Source organism: Neophocaena asiaeorientalis, unplaced genomic scaffold (assembly GCF_003031525.2).
Source record: "Neophocaena asiaeorientalis asiaeorientalis breed wild unplaced genomic scaffold, Neophocaena_asiaeorientalis_V1.1 scaffold150, whole genome shotgun sequence".
In the NCBI taxonomy this organism is placed as follows: Eukaryota; Metazoa; Chordata; class Mammalia; order Artiodactyla; family Phocoenidae; genus Neophocaena; species Neophocaena asiaeorientalis.
Genome location: NW_020176571.1, coordinates 14,699,299 through 14,719,056, shown reverse-complemented (window position 1 = coordinate 14,719,056; position 19,758 = coordinate 14,699,299). Strand labels below are relative to the sequence as shown.

At 36.9% G+C, this 19,758-nt stretch overlaps 1 protein-coding gene across 1 annotated transcript in view; it reads right to left on the bottom strand.

The window, feature by feature from the left end:
* Window positions 1–830: 830 nt before the first annotated feature.
* Window positions 831–19,758, bottom strand: part of PLEKHA5 (pleckstrin homology domain containing A5) — a 79,701-nt gene continuing 60,773 nt past the window's right edge. Inside the window, exons 13-21 of the mRNA XM_024733372.1 lie at window positions 19,252–19,298; window positions 17,357–17,474; window positions 13,440–13,558; window positions 9,873–10,082; window positions 8,859–8,999; window positions 8,205–8,329; window positions 5,206–5,351; window positions 3,741–3,846; window positions 831–1,716 (exon numbers count right to left, since the gene is read on the bottom strand). Of these exons, the coding sequence (XP_024589140.1) occupies window positions 3,752–3,846; window positions 5,206–5,351; window positions 8,205–8,329; window positions 8,859–8,999; window positions 9,873–10,082; window positions 13,440–13,558; window positions 17,357–17,474; window positions 19,252–19,298 (1,001 nt within the window). The 3' untranslated portion in view covers window positions 831–1,716; window positions 3,741–3,751. The remainder of the gene's footprint in view (window positions 1,717–3,740; window positions 3,847–5,205; window positions 5,352–8,204; window positions 8,330–8,858; window positions 9,000–9,872; window positions 10,083–13,439; window positions 13,559–17,356; window positions 17,475–19,251; window positions 19,299–19,758) is intronic.

Genomic DNA, 19,758 nt, shown 5'->3' with positions numbered 1-19,758 from the left:
TCTTTAGGAAAAGGTAATATATGTAAACATGTTCGTGTGGATATAAGGAGCTAAACATTCTTCTCCCGTTTTCACCTCTCTTCTCATTCACCCCCTACATTAAAGCCTGTATCTATTTGCACTTCATTTTGTGTGTTTCTGTTTGGAGCAGATGAATTCTTATACATCTGCATTTTAAATTATATCTAAATCCTCTTTAACATAGCATGGAAAAAAAAAAAAAAAAGACTGACCAGCACCAATTTAGTTGCAGCAACTTTATATAGGAATCCCAAAGCCTCGCATTTCCTTGTACTCTGGGAACAATATATAGCCTGAACAAAAGGTTATAGTGGAAAGGAAATGTAATTGATTCTGAAGAGCGTGAACATCTGCAGAGAATGTGGTGTAAGAGACAATGATCTCTGCTTATGAGGATGAAACGGTTTCTAGTTACCCATGTCAGAGAAATAACTCTGCCCCCAACCCCAAGTTCAGTCCACTAAGCAGAGAGAGGCTGCAGACGCCTTCTATGACACGGAAACCAACAGAAATAGGTATAGAAGACTTGACAAAACTACATTTGCCCAGTGGTGTTGAAAAGTCAGAAAAGCTTTGTGCTGGTGCAAATTTTGTCATTAAATGTAATGTGATTGTGGCCAAGTCAGCTTCTCTCTCCGGGCCTCAAGTTTCTCGACTTTGACGTGGGAGAGCTGAGCTGGATGACAGACACAGTTCTTTTACGATGCTCTTTCCAGTAAGATTAACTAACTACTTTTTCATCTAGAAGTCTCTTGAAGTCTCAGACTTTCCATTTTAGATGGGAAGAGCAAAAATTCTAACACAAGTGATTTAAGAACATCAACATTTATTTAACATGATAAAAAAGAAATGAGATATGAACATTTGCATTTAAACAACAGTAAGTAGCCTTTAATACTTACATTACATGTGCTCATTGTATAATATATACACAATGAACATAATTACATTTGTACACAAACTAAGTACTGGATTTGAAAACCTGCTTATTGCTGTACACATCTAGTCCAATGAAGTATAAGCCCAGTACTTCAAAATACCTACATTTTAAATTGCTTTTTAAGAAAAAAGTAAGCGATAACATTTGTATCTAAGCTGACAAGAGTGTGGCATAACTGCTGACAATGCAATCTGAGAAATAATTATAGCAGGAAACGGACATACTTCACTTAGCAGTAATAAAATGGCACATTTTAAATATATGTATAAAATTTTTACAAATCAAGGGTGAAACAAAGCATTGCAGTAGCCAAAATGGGAGGAAGAAGGAAAAAAAAAAAAAGGAAAACAAGCTTCACTGGAAATAATAAGTAAATTTATGTACTGAAAAGTGAAAAGAAATATAAATCCACCTAGACTTTAGAAACATCAAAATCTGGAAATCAGCAACTAAGTAAGCTCTGGCTGTAGACCACACACTAAAAAGCACCTTTACTTATGTGCTCTGAAATCATAGCAGCAAGCTGGTGTCAGAATAATAACCTTGAGATTACATTACATAACCTTGAGTGTACATATGGGCCATTAAAGCTGTTTTGGAATAAACATTTTCCAGAAGTGATAAAATGATGCTCTGTGGCCAAAAGCATCAGAACTATGAATTTCATAGATTTAAAATATACTGTACAATATCTTCCCACATTGCCAAAGGTCCATGTCCTCAGCTTTGAATGGTTTCAACAGAAGTCAGTATAGCTGAAAAATACAAAGAAGTAAAATTACTTTGACACCTGCAAAGTTAATTAATGACCATTTCCTGAAGTAACTAAGGGCCACATTCTCTAGCAATAGAACTGACAAGCATGGCCATGAAAATCCCAAAACATAATACAATTGAAGGACATCTTCTCTTCATTTCCATAAGCTTAATTCACAAAGCAAAGAAACATAATGCAGTATGTGCACAGCAATTCAGATGAAAAAAAGGACCCAAACTTGTGGCTGAATCCAAAAGATTGACAAAATGAGCAGAGGTTTGCACAACTTTACTGAAATACGTAACACTGTACTAAGCTGCCTACATAGCGGCGTCATTTGTAAAACTTTCCTGTGTCTTGCCAAAACCACTAGTTCAGAAAGGTGACACATGCACAATGAGAAGATGGATTATAAAATAATGCAAGTCTGAATGCCACTGGTTGGTGGTGGTGACTGCACACCACAAAGCTAGAAAATATCCGGCAATCACTGTACCTAACTCTAGTACGTAATACTCCTGGCTCTTGGAATGAAAGTAAAACAAAACAAAAGCGAATAGTAACAACTTAAGGAACCTGGAAATGTACTCCAGTTTTAACTGTGAACATTCTTGTTATCAGAATGGTCTGAGTACAATGAATTGTAACCTGTTTATTGAACCAAGAGATAATGGGAGTGGCTCTCAAAGTACATTTCACCACTAAGACAGACAGAGGCCACCAATCAATTCTTTGCACAGGAGGAATAAAATGAGCATAATGTTTATTATCCCTGTTTGGTGTTATTCTGTCACTAGTGGCAACTGCCACTTCTGAATGTATTAAGTTAAAAGTTTAAATATATGAGTGACAGAGGCAAGACACAGGTTAAGACTACAACAAATACAACAAGTCCTAAAGGGATACCAAGTGACAACAAACAAAGCCTCTTTTAGGCTCCAGACAGACGTGATCTCAAATAAAAGTTACAGAAATGACAAGACAGTTAACCATAAATCCTCTGGCTGAAATAAAGGGACACATTATAGCTGCCACAAAAAGGTGTGAATGGACGTAGATGCTAGAAAGTGACCACTACTGGATGAAAAACTTAGTCTAAGTTGGTATTTGTACTCATTTGAGTACCTAAAAATCAAAGAACATGTTTGTAGCCGTGCTCATAATGTCTGTAGGTGTTTTCTCAGCTTATAACTGTTTAACAGAAATTGGTGATAATCCGAAGGCACCAAACATTAGAAGATCTGGTAGATACTGAGAAAAAAAGTGCAGAAAAAGGCATAAAATGTTCACTCCATACCTCACAGCTTTTCTGAAAAATAAAAAAAGTATGTAAGTACAAAATTGAGGTAAAATTTAGCCATTGTTGATAAAGTTTAAAAGTAAGACACCTTAGGAAATTATTCGTGGTTCTAAAAGTGTGGTCTAAGGAACACTGGTTGAGAAAGGCCCCGTCTCCCTGCCCCCCACCTGTGGCTTTTTTAAAAGCTACCTCCCTACCTAAAAAAAAAAAGTTACCTCCCTGACTTAAAAAAAATTATTATTTAGAAATAATTTCGATGGCTCTTAAAGATTTTACATTCCATATCTAGTTGGCTGTACCATAAACTTTTCTTTATCCTTAAAAAATAATTAGCAAACTCCCAATGTGGTAGATAGGTCACGCTGAATGTAAAAAACATTTCTGTATCAAAATGTAACGACTTGAACAGAATTCTCAGACCCAACTGTGGAAAGAAACTGTTAGGTGGGAGCACAGCTGCAAAACACTGCAAAACCTCCCCTCCAAGTTTAGCTGTTTTTATGGATGATGAAAGAAGAGACAGAGAAAATGTTGTTATGTAGCAAATCATTGAAGGGCTGATGTTGGAAATTTTGAGTTACTGCCCATGGTTCAAACACTTGCTCTGCTAACTATCCCTAATGCACAGGCCGGAATTCATCACAGTTTTTATTCACCAAATCAACAAAAGTCAGGCTGAAAGCTCTAACAGTAAAGCACGAAAATGAAAGGAAACGACGTACTTGTTCTGAGACTACACACACATGAAGTGTGAGCCTTCTGTGAGCTGCGGCTGAGTGGACGGAACGGGTGATGCCGAGGACTCGGGAGACGGGGACAGGCTTTGCACTAAAACACACCGAGAAAACGTGACGAGATCAAAATCCTGGAGACACCTTCGGAGAAGGAAATCCTGACGCTGCGATGCCCAACACAGAACGTGTGCCGGGAAGGAATTCTTAGCTGCATTTCGGCTCTGTTTTTTGTTATTCTGGCAACTGATTACTCAGTATGAAATGTCTCTTGAAGACTGGTTAAAAATTCTTTTTCCATGTACATCTTAAACTTATATAATGTTATATGCCAATTATATCTCAATGAAACTGGGAAAAAATTTAAAAAAAATTTTTTTGGGGGGGCTTCAAGGTTAATTTTCAGGTGTATATCAGTGACTCACCCCTGTTGGGTCTCATTTTTAAAAGCTTTTCTAGTTGCATGAAGCTAAATACTGCAGATGGTATAAATGTTGTGGTCTTAATACACCCACACAACCTTTAACACAGACTTGGCATCATAATAACCGGATGTGATCAATGACAATTTTTAAAGAAAGTGAGAATTCCTGTACACATTGCCTTGTGAGTGATAAGAGGCAAAGGAAAAAGCGCTTCATACTGGTTACAAAGGAACATGGCTGATGATATAAATTTCCATGTTATATGTATATAAGATACAGAAAATGCTCTTAAGAACAGTCCTGCATAATTAATTTCATTGGACTTACCCTTCTGCAAAATGATTGGAGGCGGGGTTGGGTGGGGGGAGGAGAAAGAATTACTAGGGATAGCTTTTTGTTTATGGACTATGAGACGCAAAACTGATACATTACACTAGTGGGATGATTCCCCTACCCCCATCCCTTGGCAAAAGTCATAAAGAAAAAAGATGTGTGAAGAATCCAGAAAGTATAAAAGAATAGTAGAGAAAAATTTATTTTTTCTTAACATGCTATGGATCGTGATCTTCCACTATCAAAAAAAAACCCAGATGTGGATTATAGTAGGAGCTAAGTAAGTAAATCCATTCTACTAGTGTAGATATTCAACCTTCCACAGTTCCCAAAGGGGTAGGCTTATGAATACTCTGAGAATCCAGCGTCAGAGAAAAGTACTAAAAGATCTTCTTCTTAGAAAAAAGTTTAAGGTATGTGTAAAGGTTCAGATTAAAAAAACAAATAAAACAAAACAAAGAGAAGGAAGTGACGCCCAAGACAGGAGAGAGGGCAGATCTAGCTGCTCACGCAGGGCTGGCCCTGTGCTCTGCTGCAACTGCAGCCCTCCTGACGGTGCAAGTGTGGGAAGGCAAAGGCTGCTTGGTCTGCAGTTGATGTCCCTGCGTGGCTCCCTTGCTAGAGTCTCCACATGGCAAATAAATTCAGAGGTTCAGAGGAAGCACCAGTAAGAAAATTAGGAAACATGTAATACCTACCTGCCATTGTCTGACTTCCTCTAGAAGCCTCAGGAGTTAGTTCATAAGAAATAACAGTTTCTTCCTGCTCATGAATATTGTCCTTTGTATTTTCTTCAGGGTGGCCTTCTGGTTTATGATTTGGGATCTGTGACTCATCTTGAGGGCTAATGAAAATAGATGGAAGTTTTAAAGTTCGTTATTTTAGAATGCAATTAATTTTTTTTCTTCCAACTTAGTGTTATGAAAAATCTTAACTATACTGAAAAGATGTCACCATCTGTACTTAACGATTGCTAACATTTTGTTGGCATTCTTGTCCACACTTTGCCATTCTTGTTTCACTCTAAACCCTCAGCCCCCTACTCCCCAAATGATGATGATTGTTTTTTTTTAATTAATTAATTAATTAATTCTTGGTTGCATTGGTTCTTCGTTGCTGCACACGGATTTTCTCTAGTTGCTGCGAGCAGGGGCTACTCTTCGGTGTGGTGCGTGAGCTTCTCATGGCGGTGGCTTCTCTTGTTGCAGTACATGGGTTCTAGGTGCACAGGCTTCAGTAGTTGTGGCATACGGGTTCAGTATTTGTGCTCGCGGGCTCTAGAACACAGGCTCAACAGTTGTGGCACACAGGCTTAGCTGCTCTGCGGCATGTGGGATCTTCCCGGATCAGGGCTTGAACCCTTGTCCCCTGCACTGGCAGGTGGATTCTTAACCACTGCGCCACCAGGGAAGTCCTCCCCAAATTATTTTAAAGCAGATTTCAGACATATCATTCAGTCTGTAAATACCATCAAATATCCAGTCAATGCTCAAATGATCCCGATTGCCTCATAATATCATCTTAGAGTTATCTGTTTGAATGAGGATCCACACAACAAAGTCCATACACTGTATTTGCCTGAGAAGTCCCTTAAAGTCTACTTTAAAATATACCACCACACACACCTGTTTTATTCTTTGTCATTTATTTAGGAAAGAACCTGGTTTATCTGTCCAATAATTTACTACATTTCTGGATTTTGATGACTGTATCCCTCATATTTTTTATAAACTGATACGATTCTTAGGCTTGATCAGACTTAGGTTTTGGGGGAAAGGAGGTAAGTAATACTCTATTAGGTGGGTGTCTTGCACTACTGCATTAATAGTCTGTCTCTTTTCCTGATGTTAAAAATGATCAGGGGACTTCCCTAGCAGTCCAGTGGTTAAGACCTCACCTTTCAATACAATGGGTGTGGGTTTGATCCCTGGTCGGGGAGCTAAGAGCCCACATGCCTCGTGGCCAAAAAACCAAAACATAAAACAGAATATTGTAGTAAATTCAATAAAGACTTTAAAAATGGTTCACATAAAAAAAATCTTTAAAAAAAAACAAAACAAAATATTTTTCTAGCTAACAGCTTTAGCAGCACTGAGGAATATTGTTCATCCATTATTTTAATAGGGTTTTAGCAAAGCAGTGATATTCTAAGTCTCTCATTCTTTTTTTTTTTTTAAATTAATTGGTTAAATTTTGGCTGCGTTGGGTCTTAATTGCAGTGTCTGGGCTCTCTAGTTGTGGCACATGGGGGCTCCAGAGCGCACAGGCTCAGCAGTTGTGGTGCGTGGGCTTTCTAGTTGTGGTGTGCGGGCGCCAGAGCATGTGGGCTCCGTAGTTGCAGCACGCGGGCTTAGTTTCCCCACGGCATGTGGGATCTTAGTTCCTCCACCAGGGATCGAACCCATGTCCCCTGCATTGGAAGGTGGATTCTTACCCACTGGACCACCAGGGAAGTCCCAAAGTCTCTCATTCTTTTATTTTTTTTAAATAAATTTTAAAAAATATTTATTTATTTATCTTCGGCTGCATTGGGTCTTCGTTGCTGTGCACAGGCTTTCTCTAGTTGCGGCGAGTGGGGGCTACTCTTTGCTGCGGTGCGCAGGCTTCTCTTGTTGTGGAGCACGGGCTCTAGGCACGCCGGCTTCACTAGCTGTGGCACGCGGGCTCAGTAGTAGTGGCTTGCGGGCTCTAGAGCACAGGCTCAGTAGTTGTGGCGCACGGGCTTAGTTGCTCCACGGCATGTGGGATCTTCCCGGACCAGGGCTTGAACCCGTGTCCCCTGCATTGGCAGGCAGATTCTTAAGCACTGCGCCACCAGGGAAGCCCTCTCATTCTTTATTGAGTGAAATTTTTCTAATAAAGAAGAGTTTCCTCATAAACTCTCTGGTTGCAGTTTGTTTGGGAAAGGTAAGATAAATGTTTACTTCTTTCTCTTTATGTACCAGGTTTTGGAACAATAAGTCGATTCCCTAGCATCTTCTGAAGGGGCCAACAAATTATTTTTTGTTGTTGTTTTTATCATTATGAATTCATAGATTGTAATATACTGGATGTGTTTTAATCTATGTCTATTAACAAAAGTTCAGCAGAGATCTTTTTCTTATCAGCTATCGCCAAATATTTTTCAAGTTCCCTCTTGCTATTCATTGAAGAGATAAAAGGCATTCCTAATAACATGAGATCACAGCATTCCTCTTTTCCAGCACTAGGAATTTTTTTATGGATGGTGAGACTGAGGATATGCATTTAAAAATGCTAGTTAAGAAATACAGTTAAAAAATAAATGGCAAATCACTATAATGTTTGGAATGCTTATCAGACATCTTAGATATATGATCAATGTCTGTCATTATACAGGCAACGCTGAGGTGCTTACTTTGCTGTAGCTTGTGTGCCTCTGGCATTTTTTTAAAAAAGGTATTTATTGATCACTTGCTAGGTGTTTAGCACACTGCTAAGTGCTATACACGTATTTTCTTATTTAATCCCTATAATACACTTGTGAGATGGATACGATTATTATCCTCATTTTTACAAGTGAGGAACCATGACAGTTGTGTAACTTGTTCAAGATCCTACAGCTCGTAAGAGATATTCTGGGACTGGAATCCAAGACCTCTGACTCTGAAGTTTACCATTTTTAAGCAGGTATACAACTTTGTGAATGATTCCTTTGTTTGTTTTTCCTAATTATTACCTGTATGGAACATCCTTGGGCATCTTTTCTTTGTTTTCTTCTTTATCCACCACTTCCTCAGAATTTACTCCGTTTGGCTCAGGTGTGAAAAGTGTTTCGGAAAAAGCATTTTCAGTTTTTTTAAACTATAGAAGAAGAAAAATTCTCTTTTTCAAATCATTTTTACCACATTTAATATATTAGTGAATTATCTAAAATGATTCCTAATTAAAGTTTATTAAAAAACCCATACCCTATCAAATATTTACTGAAATATAAATTTATATTCAAGTGCATTAAAAATATTAATGTCCTATAAAAAATAAATAAAATTAAATTAAAAAATTAAAAAAAAACACTAAAAAAAAATTAATGTCCTTTGCTACTAGGATAAAAGGTACATTGCCATTAGCTAGCCGCTTTGGGATATAAGATTCTTTAATTGGGTTAATGATAATTTATTCCAGCCTTGATTGATCATGTTTTAAGTTTTCAATTAACCCAGTTTTTGTTGTGGCTGAATACATCAATCAAATTATACGAAGCCTATCATTTCACTAAGATCTATATAGCCCCTGTGACAGAATGACACGTAACTATTTTCAACCTTCTCACTTGATCTTATCTTCAAAAATCCACCCCTTTGTAACATCTGTCCTAAAATAATCTCTCTACCTCTTCGCTGAAATCTGTATTTTGAGGTTCAGCTTCTTTTAGTCGAACAGTTTCTACGGCAGGAGTTTCATGGTTTGGCTTCACGTCATTTTCTCTAATGACGGCATCCAGTTCCTTAAGGCTATCATCCCTCCTTCGAGTCTGTTCAACAGATAGACAGCATTTTTAGATTCATACTATACGGTCATGCACAGTTTTTAGATAGTACCTATTAGTTTTTTAAAGTTGGTTCTTCACTTGCAAGGAGGTTTCCTTATGAAAAACAACAGAGGAATCATATATATTACTCATCTATTTTGTAACGTGTAGAATGTGTAGTTATTCAACTGTTAATTGGTTGAACCACCATTAGCAATGCCTGCTCTCCATTAGACAAGACAGAAAGAGGATTTCTATGATGACAGGGAATCACTTTCAGCTGGTCCATGTCTACTAACAGGGATAGACCAGACTGAAGCCACTGGAAAGGTTCCTTAGTCTCCTCTGATTTATGAATCAGGGTAACAAACAAACAAATAAGTAATAAGAAACAGAATGGTGTCTCTATATAAGACTGAAGTTAAAATGTAATGAATAGTAGAACTTTTCTTTAGAAACCCTCTCGCTACAATTTAAGTCATGCTAAATTAGTACACAGAGTAATACACATTTCATTGGGAGGGGAACTGGGGACCATCCTGCTAACCTGCATGGCATTTTACATTTGTTGAAAGCACTTTTATCTTCTTACTATCTCCATGAAGTAGATAGGACAGGTTGTATCTTTATTTGATTTACAGTAGAGATTAAGTCCACAATGTATAGGAGGGTATCCAACAAGTAATTTAGCTCTGGTTTTCTGAACCCAGGGCTATTTCCATTTTACTAAGCTGTCCTGGCATATTATAAGAGTTGAATAATATAAATATCCATGTTGCTGACATTTAAAAGCCCATCAACCATGTAACTCTACGATTCTAAGATTCAAGTGATATTAGATTTACCCACAAGAATGAGTAAAAGCAATTGATATACCTGGGTAACCCGGAATGGATTATCCCTTAAATTTGAAGGACTTGGTAAGGGTGACTGGTCTAAAGCACCAATAATGTTTAATCCTTTTTTCTTTTCCCTTAAGCATGCTTGTTGATGCCTCCTGATTCTTTCCATTTGCTCTTCCACAGTCATCCTAGGTCGAGTGCTTTCAGCCAAACAGAGCTGTTCCACTGCACTTCTTGGTCTTTCCTTTAAATTGAAAGTAAACAAACAGATAAATATCTGAAGACAGGATAATTTCTGAAAAGTATGTTAGAATAAAAAATGTCCTGCAATGCATTTACTTTGTTTGCAAAATCTAAAGTGGAGGTTTTGGATGTCGTTTAGATAACACCAGAACGGCAGATTACTTTATGCATGCACTGATGCAGGATCAGCGATGGAAAGAGAGAGAGAAGAGGTAGGAGGGAGGGGAGAGAAGAGGAACTTAAGGAGGGGATTTGCTTGTTTTTAAAAACAAAATACAAAAAAGTATGGCAGCTCTGGAGTGACCCTACCCCAAGGCCCTGAGATAGGAAATTGTATAAAACTCAAACTAGGAGAAAACAGGGGGCATAGCTTCTAAAAATCAGCAATTTCTTTTATTATACTAAAAATGTAATGTTTCAAGTCACACATTTTTTACTGTGAAAAGACTGGTAGAGAAAACATCCTTAGTTCATGAAAAACTATGGAAGAATCTATTTTCTATAAATCAGAAGGTTATATTTTATATACATATATACATTTACATGGCTCTTTTTTTTACTTTTTTGTGGTACGCGGGCCTCTCACTGTTGTGGCCTCTCCCGTTGCGGAGCACAGGCTCCGGACACGCAGGCTCAGTGGCCATGGCTCACGGGCCTAGCCGCTCCGTGGCATGTGGGATCTTCCCAGACTGGGGCACAAACCCGTGTCCCCTGCATCGGCAGGCGGACTCTCGACCACTGCGCCACCAGGGAAGCCCTACATGGCTCATTTTTATGGTTTACTGAAGGGTTTAAAAATATTAGTCACATTAAACAACCAGTTCTTACTTCTCACTTTCCTACTAAAGATATAAAACAATATTGGTATGAGATCCAAAATAAGTATATCAATAACTGTCATAAGGAAATTTTAGCTTATTTTATATAATAGAAATTTTAGAGATTAAACATATTCTAAGATCTACAGAATAGAATGCATAGGTTTCTTTGTGTCCTCTGGACTGAACTGCTGGGAACTGACTGAGACATTGGTGGAGTTGCTGGTGTTTTGGAAAGAACCCAGGGCAGAGGTAAGTATTTCCGTGACTAAGCAGTATGTCAGGATAACGGCCAAGGTCCTCTTCTCTCCACTGCAATCTAAAATGTGTCTGCAGGGCAGTAGCTACAGATCTAGAACTGTTTTCTATTGTATAGAATATCTTGAAGAGCTCACGTAGAAACTGAAAGGAAAATGAAAATGAAAAGCCTTAGAGTGCAGAAATGATGCTTCTCATTTGTGAAACAAAGCATTTGCTTTTGTGAAAAATTTTTTTAAAATAAAGGTAAATTCTAGATACTGATTGGGAAGTTGGCTACTTTAGCACTCTTTCCTTTTATTTATTTATTTATTTTTTTGTGGTATGTGGGCCTCTCACTGTTGTGGCCTCTCCCGTTGCGGAGCACAGGCTCCGGACGAGCCGGCTCAGCGGCCATGGCTCACGGGCCTAGCCGCTCCACAGCATGTGGGATCTTCCCGGACCGGGGCACGAACCCGTGTCCCCTGCATCGGCAGGAGGACTCTCAACCACTGCACCACCAGGGAAGCCCTCCTTTTGTTTTTAGTAACAACAAACATGTATTCTTCCTGGTTTTTCTGTTTGTGCAAAAGTGTTGTCTCACTGAAACTTCCTTTTCCAAGTTATCGTACTGTACAAATCTATTTATTCTTTTAAAATGCCAGATATTATTAATTTTTAGATCTTTTTGCCAGTATAACTGGAGAAGAGTATCTCACTGGGGTTTTAGTTAGCACTTTAAAAATGATTATCAGTGTTGAGCAATTTTCATATTTTTGTGAATTACTGTTACATAGTTTCCATTTTAAAAAAACCCTAAAAATAACGGATTTATATTAATTCCTCAAATATTATGAAACTTGTCTGTTATACTGCAAGTATTTTCTTCTGGTATCTGTATTGCTTATAAAGGACTTTCCGGTACAATATTAGGTAACTAGTCGTCTATACTTTCCCCCCAGTATTTGGTTATGTAGAAGTCTTTCTTGTAGTATTTAAGATAGTTATTTTAGGGCTTCCCTGGTGGCGCAGTGGTTGAGAGTCCACCTGCCAATGCAGGGGACACGGGTTCGTGCCCCGGTCCGGGAAGATCCCACATGCCGCGGAGCAGCTAGGCCCGTGAGCCATGGCCGCTGAGCCTGCGCGTCTGGAGCCTGCGCTCTGCAAAGGGAGAGGCCACAACAGTGAGAGGCCCGCATACCGCAAAAAAAAAAAAAAAAAAAAGAGAGTTCTTTAAAAAAAAAGATAGTTACAGAATAATATAAATCCACTAATATCTTTGTTTGATCTCAACATGCATTTTTAAAGGTTTTTTTTCTGTTGCCTTATTTCACATTATAATTTCCAAAGAAAACACCCTTTCAAACTAAAAAATGCCTAACTCTATGAACAGCAGTATTACAGGACCATTATATTTCTTATATATATAAATCTGTCAGAATTTCTGGCATATACTTTGTACCATACTTTAATATCTTTCAAGAATAATCATAAATCTTATCATTTGTTGTACCTTTCAGTCTTTTCTTATAGTTTTAAGTTATCTCACACCAAATAAATAGAATTTATAAAGATTAAAAAGTAAAATTTCTTTTGCAGCCCAAGTTTCTAGAGAGTACTTGGGGAAAGGGAGTTAAGTCCTTTGAGAATCTTCCCAAGAAGACCAAGATTAGACTGGTTAAAAGCCAGCCTGAATTAAATGGATCTCTGATGAAAGTGTGAAGTACAGGATCTGCTTCTCATTCTAAATTCACATTGCTCATTGTAACCAGAGGATTGGCAAACTCCAAGTCTACTGCAGCGGAAAGGCCCTGCAAACTCAGGCTGGCTTGGAAGTCCACTAGCTTGGGTGACCACAGCACATGTCTATCACTCTCCTAAGGAAATTTTTAGAGGTGTCAGGAGAGGTAACATAGGGCAGCTATCTGAGAACAGATTCCACAAATTGTGCCCCAAAGACCAAATGTGGAGTCTGAGCAAAGAAAACCTAGATTAGGCCTGTCCTCTGAGCTGCTCATTCCCTGAATGTAATTTAAAAAATTAAGATTACTAAATTTTTCTTAAGAGTATGTAAAAAACAATTCTGATTGGAATTCCCTGGAGGTCTAGTGGTTAGGACCCCACACTTCCACTGCAGGGGGCACAGGCACAGGTTCCATCCCTGGTCGGGGAAGGATCCCATAAGCCGTGTGGTGTGGCCCCCCAAAAAAAGTTTTGAAAGAAACCTCTAAAAATTAAAACATATACAAGGTGGCAATAAATAGGTTGAGAATCCTTCTGGAAATTAATGTATAATTAAATACCGTTCTTGAATCCATCATCTTCTTAGTTTTCCTTAAAGTTACATATGAGGCTATCGTCGAAGATTCGGGTGTTGGTGATTTTGTTCTTGGAGGGACTACTCCAACAGGAAAGTGGGAACCTAAAAATAAAAACAGCATTAAGTTCTACAAAACATCTTCACATGACATGGCTTTATTTGGACATATTCAATTTCTGAGGCTTTTAAATAGTGTACGATTTTTGTTTTTCAGAAACTATCCTGGTATTTAGATGGGTCTGATTTTTGTTCTTACCACATGAAATTTGTATATTTCCTACCATGAAGTCTAAGTGACTTGGAGAATGAATATGTGCCCCTACATGTTGATGAGGAAGAAAAATATTATTTTTGAAGAGGCATAGCATACTGTAGGAGATGGGGAATTAAAAACTGTCTGGATAACAATAAAGCATTTATAAAATCAGGAGGTAACTAATGGAGCTCCGCTGACTTAAGCCAACAACGACTTTCTCTGAGGCTTTTAAAATCAGAAGGCAAATAAATGTATCGTTTGAGAAGAGACAGGGAAATGTAATAACCTTTTGTTACTTGTTTTACCTAATAAGCCAGCAATGATACTAACCAGACAAATTTTGGGTTAGCTTTAGAAATAAAGTTCTACTGATGATAACAGATGACATTAAAAAAATTATAAAATTTAATGATACGCAGTGGATCATATATCTTCACAACAGCCCTGTAAAAAAAGAAGGTAAATGAAGTGCAGAATCTGGGTTAACTGACTTCCTCAAGTACATATAGCTTAGCAGCAGCATGGCTAGAGCTTCTGCTTTGGCCCGTTTTCCCTTGTTGCTCTGCTTCTTCATGAAGTATTTACAATATTTTCAGAGGTTAAAAGTACCTTAATCTAATCCTCTCACAGAGATGAGGAAAGTTATGGCCAGAAGGGTTAAGTGATTTACCTAAATGTCCTTAATTCCCATTTGGTCTCTTTCAATCACACTGCACCACCTCAATAAAGAATCCACTAACAATGTTAACAATAGTTGACTACGGGTAATTGAAGCTACTTTTACTTTTGCGTTTTTGCAAAATTTCTAAAATGAACACACACTACTTTTATAATTAGAAAACAAACAATACACACACACAAAATCATTAACACAACAATAAAAGCTAATGATCAGTTCACATAAAATGTATTCATCTGTACCACAGTCACCTTGTGTAAGCAGAATATATACACTATTGTCCACTGAGGACACAAGTAAAATAAGAAATTATTCAAATCTCAATAGTTTGCTGAAAAAAAAAAATCATTCTCTCTGGGCTCATTAAAGTTACATTAACTAAGTAGAAAAATGAAATCTTATTTTCCCCCCAAAGACAAATGGTGGTCAGTCATTCAGGGCCCCTTTAGGTTATGAACCAAACAATCTGCAGCTTAATGAAGTTTTAATATTGTTTATGAACTCTGTGTTTATTACAGTTGTATATTTGAGAATGTGAAGAGCTGGACTGATGTATTGCAAGTAATTTTTACAGTTCAAATAAAGAAAAGCCTTCTACTATGCTAGTCAGTGGTCCATTTTTAAAAGCCCAACTTTAAGTCATGTGGTACAAAATAAATTACACTGTAATCGATCTGTACACTTCAGACATTTATTAGATGAGAGCTTATGATTATATACTAAAAAAAAAAAACACAACCCAAACTTTAAAAGAGGAAAAACTTCCAGGAAGAATTCAAGCCATACTAGAGAACATATTTCAGATGATATCATTGTTATGACTAAATACATCTATCAGTTTTTTGCTGAGAAGTATTACAACCTGTTTAGCCGTACTCTTGTTGACAGACATATGACTGCTTCCAGTTTTTGTCTATTATGAATTAAAGCTGCTATAACAACCCTTGTATAAGTCTTTTGAGGGATTATGTTTTCATTTTTCTTAGGTAAATATATAGAATTCCTGGCTATGATGACTGCATGTTTAACTTTATGAGAAACTGCCAAACTATTGTTCCATCCTATACCACCTCAGAAATGTGTGTGAATTCCAATTGTCCCACATCCTAACCAACACTAGGTAGTCAGTCTTTCAAGTTTAGCCATTCTAGAAGGTGTGAAATGTGATTTTTATTTGCATTAAAACTGCATTTCTTTTGTGATTAATAAGTTGTAAGCTTTTCCATGTGCTTATTGGCCATTTGTATACCTGATTTGTTAACTCTCCAAGGCTTTTTTTGCCTACTTTTTTTTTGTTTGTTTTGTTTTGTTTTTGGGGTACGCGGACCTCTCACTGTTGTGGCCTCTGCCATTGCGGAGCACAGGCTCTGGACGTGCAGGCTCAGCGGCCATGGCTCACGGGCCCAGCTGCTCTGCGGCATGTAGGATCTTCCCGGACCAGGGCATGAACCCGTGTCCCCTGCATCGGCAGGCGGACTCTCAACCACTGTGCCACCAGGGAAGCCCTTGCCTACTTTTTTATTGGGTTGTTTATCTTTATTACTGATTTGTAAGAGTTATTTATATATTCTGGATACAAGGATTTTGTAAGGTATATGTACTGATAATATTTTCTTCCATTCTGATGGGCAAAAGTTTTAAATTTTGATGAAATTGAGTTAATCAGTTTTCACTGAAAGTATAGCCCTCAGAGGGCCCCAGCTTTATTTGAGGGGGTCTCCTAGCAGACTCCTAATTTGTTCATGCTCTGAGCTTTGTCCTGTCACAAGGTGAAAGCTGGCTTTCATGCTCCACTTTACTTCCTGGATGCCTCTTGCTATGGACTGAATTGGTCCTCCTAAAATTCCTGTTGAAGCCCTAATTCTTGATGTGACTATATTTGGAGATGGGGATTAAAAGGAGGTCATTAAGGTTAAATGAGGTCATAAGGGTGGGGCCCTGGCCCCCACAGATTAGTGGCCTTATAAAATGAGATACCAGAGAATTTACAGGCACTCATAGGAAAGGCCATGTGAGGGAGGCAGCATCTACAAGCCAGGAAAAGTGTCCTCACCCAAAACCAAACCCTCTCAGAACTTGGTCTGGGACTTCTAGCCTCCAGAACTGTGAGAATAAACTTCTGTTGTTTAAACCACTCAGTCTATGGTATTTTTTTTATGGCGGCCTGAGCAGACTAATGCACTACCCTTCATATAATTTTTGGCCTGAACATCCCTCTCTTTACTTTTCCACAACTTGTTGAAGAGTCTCAAAAATATTTAAAATGATATGAACCAGCATTTATAATCTGTGGAGGATTGGCCAGGTATCTAGTTACCTATTTGCCAAAAACATTTACTTTTGTTTGCAGTCTGATATTTCCTGCATATTTATAATTATATGCACAAATATGGTAAGGACGAAGACTATGACTGTTTCACTTACATCTGTGTATAAAAAGATAAAGTTAACAAAGACTTTCAATGAGAAAAAGGTATGATTTGGATGAGAATGAGAAAGGCATATAAATATTAAGTTTTCAAGATGGCAGTATTTTTCTAATTAAAAAAAAATCCCAAAACAACAACACAAAACCCAGCATTAGAAAACCTAGAAGGATATTCCAATTATGGAAAAAGCTATGTGAATATTACCACTTACTATTTTTCAAGCTTTACTTTATGACCCTTTAGCAGATTATTTTAAAAAAATTGACTAGTGGGTTATGATCAGAAATTACTTTTCTGAAAAATCCCACATTTTGCCATATTTGTCTCAGCAGAGAGAGATGACATGTTGATATGTGGTTTATGGGTCATGTTATCTTCCCAATATCTGAAACTTCTAAATTCAGAAACGCATCAGATTCCAAGGGTTTCAGATGAGGGACTGTGGACTTGTATATGTACTGTGTCAACATATAAACTAAATTTATTTCTAAGGTGTCTGAAAAATGCAGGAGATAAAACATATCTCAAATGCTGACCTTTAACAGAAGTTTCCATTTCTGAAACAGATTCTGATTTTTCTTCTCCATTAGACTCATCAACTTCTGCCACTGTTGTTAACTCTGGTTCACTCTTGTAGAGTCTATAATCTGGACCCTTGAAAGGAAGATATGTAATCACACACAAACACACACAAAAAGGCAAAAGTCTCTTTTAAAATGTTTATCTCTAAGAACTCACACTCTTAACAATTAAAAGCCTCAGTCAGCTATCTTAGGTATAACACAATTAATATATATGTTACAATTAGGGTAGAAAAAAAGACTTTATAAAAGATTTTTAACCAGCATATCTTTTGATTTTAAAATTAAGAATATTCCTCTTAGGGACAAAATCATCAGTAAAACTAAAGTCTAAAAATAATTATATCATATTAACTCAATTAGCCCTATTCCTTTTCTCCTTGTTCTCTTCTCCTTGCTTATTACATTTTACATTTATTTGTTTAATCCCCAAACTCCTTTTTTCCAGTTTCCATGGGTAATGTCTTTCCTTGGCAATGTCCACATCCTCTAATAGTTTTCCTAGACTGAACTGCCCACACCCCAACCTTTTGATCATTCCTGGTAAGAATCTTCTTTTCCTTGTGTCTTTCTGATCTAAAGATATCATTTTGCTTCTAATATCCTGAAATGGTATATTTAAAATATGGCTCCTTAAACACAGGCACATAAAGTAACCACTTTATGAAAATATTCATGAAAAGCAGAAACTATGAAATTTTATTAAAATTGTGAAAATATTACAAAATAAGAATGGTAAAACTAAAACAGGAAAAACAAATGATAATGTTATATATGAACAAAAAAGTGCTGGCTAAAAGTGGTGTTATAATAAAAAAAAGTTTGAGTCTAAAATAAATTAAGTTTGAAAAATGAGGGCAAGTACGATTGATTATTCTGTGGCTATTGCAGCCACTTACACAGTGAGATCCATTTCTTGGATATCCTTGAACTTGGTGAATCTTCTTTTCTTCGGGCAGATGGACTGGGCCCCTGCTATAACAGAGCAAGGAGCTGCTATCACTGGGCAGAGGGGGGATTATGGGAGGCTGGTCTGTAAAGTCATAGGACCGAGGAAGTGGAGGACGAGGTGGGACTACTTCCTCTTCCTAAAGATTGTAGAATAGTCACCTTATTTAGATAAGCATATTGAATTAAGTATATCGAAATTCTTTGCAATGGTAAGTTAACTTACATTCACTTTAAGATAATTAAAGGGACACTGCCAAGCCAAGAGTCTCATATTAAAAAGTAAAACAAAAAAGTGTTTATGATAGCCAATAACTGGGTTTTAAATTTGACTGCATTTAATTTTTTCTGTAACACACAGGTTAGCTTTACTCTAAAGCTCAACATCAAAACAAATGTATGAAACTACTGTATTTCATTTTAAAAATAAAGAATTCATTAAAAAAAATCTCATTCTGTATTGTTTTGCTAATTTTTAAGAGAAAAGAAAGAACATTTCTTTTTGATTGGCTTTTATACAAAATTCAAGACCACAGATGCTTTCAACTAGGTTGACAGTATCTCTTTGTAGTTGTCATTTCTTTATGGTATGCATGATACACAGCCAACTTATCATACCAAACAATGATAAATAAATACTCAAATTACTTAGATTAGAAAAAGTATGACAATGTTAAAGTTCTAACATAGATGAGAAGTAGTGATTCAATTTTTTTTTCCATTAAGAAAAGGGAAGAAGATCACATTTGTTAGAAGAACCAAATTACTGAACCAGCAAAATTTCAAGATCAAAACAGTAACTCAAACATATTTAGAAAACATTTTTGTTATGAGTAGAGAAAATTCTAATTCATGTTTTAATTATAAATTAATTTATAGTTAGAGAAACAATTCAAACTTACCTCATTTTTGTACTTAACTGTTGAGAAAGGCTTTGATCCTATCATACCTATTAAAAAAATTGTAAAATATAACTACTTACACTAAACATATCTTCCTAAATCTACAGAAAAAAGGAACAATTTCATTTATTTTAAACAAAGCCTTTAGTTTCTAACCCCTCATTTGTTTTCTGAATTTAAAACCCATTACATTGCTATACAGTAGAAATTAACACATTGTAAATCAACCACACTTCAATAGAATAAATTTTAAAAACCCCAATACATTAAAAAATACAAACTGAAATATCTAATATAAACAAGAGTATGGGGAAATGGGTTTTCTCAAATACTACTGGTTTAACTATGATTTGATATAATCTTTTAGGAGAGCAATTTGGCTGTGCCTATCAAAATGAAAAATGTGCACTTATTTCTCATTTCCTAGAACCCATTAGTACTAGCAGGTGTGTTTATTATGTACACAGTAATGTTCGTTACATCATGGCTTATGAAAGAAAAACAAAA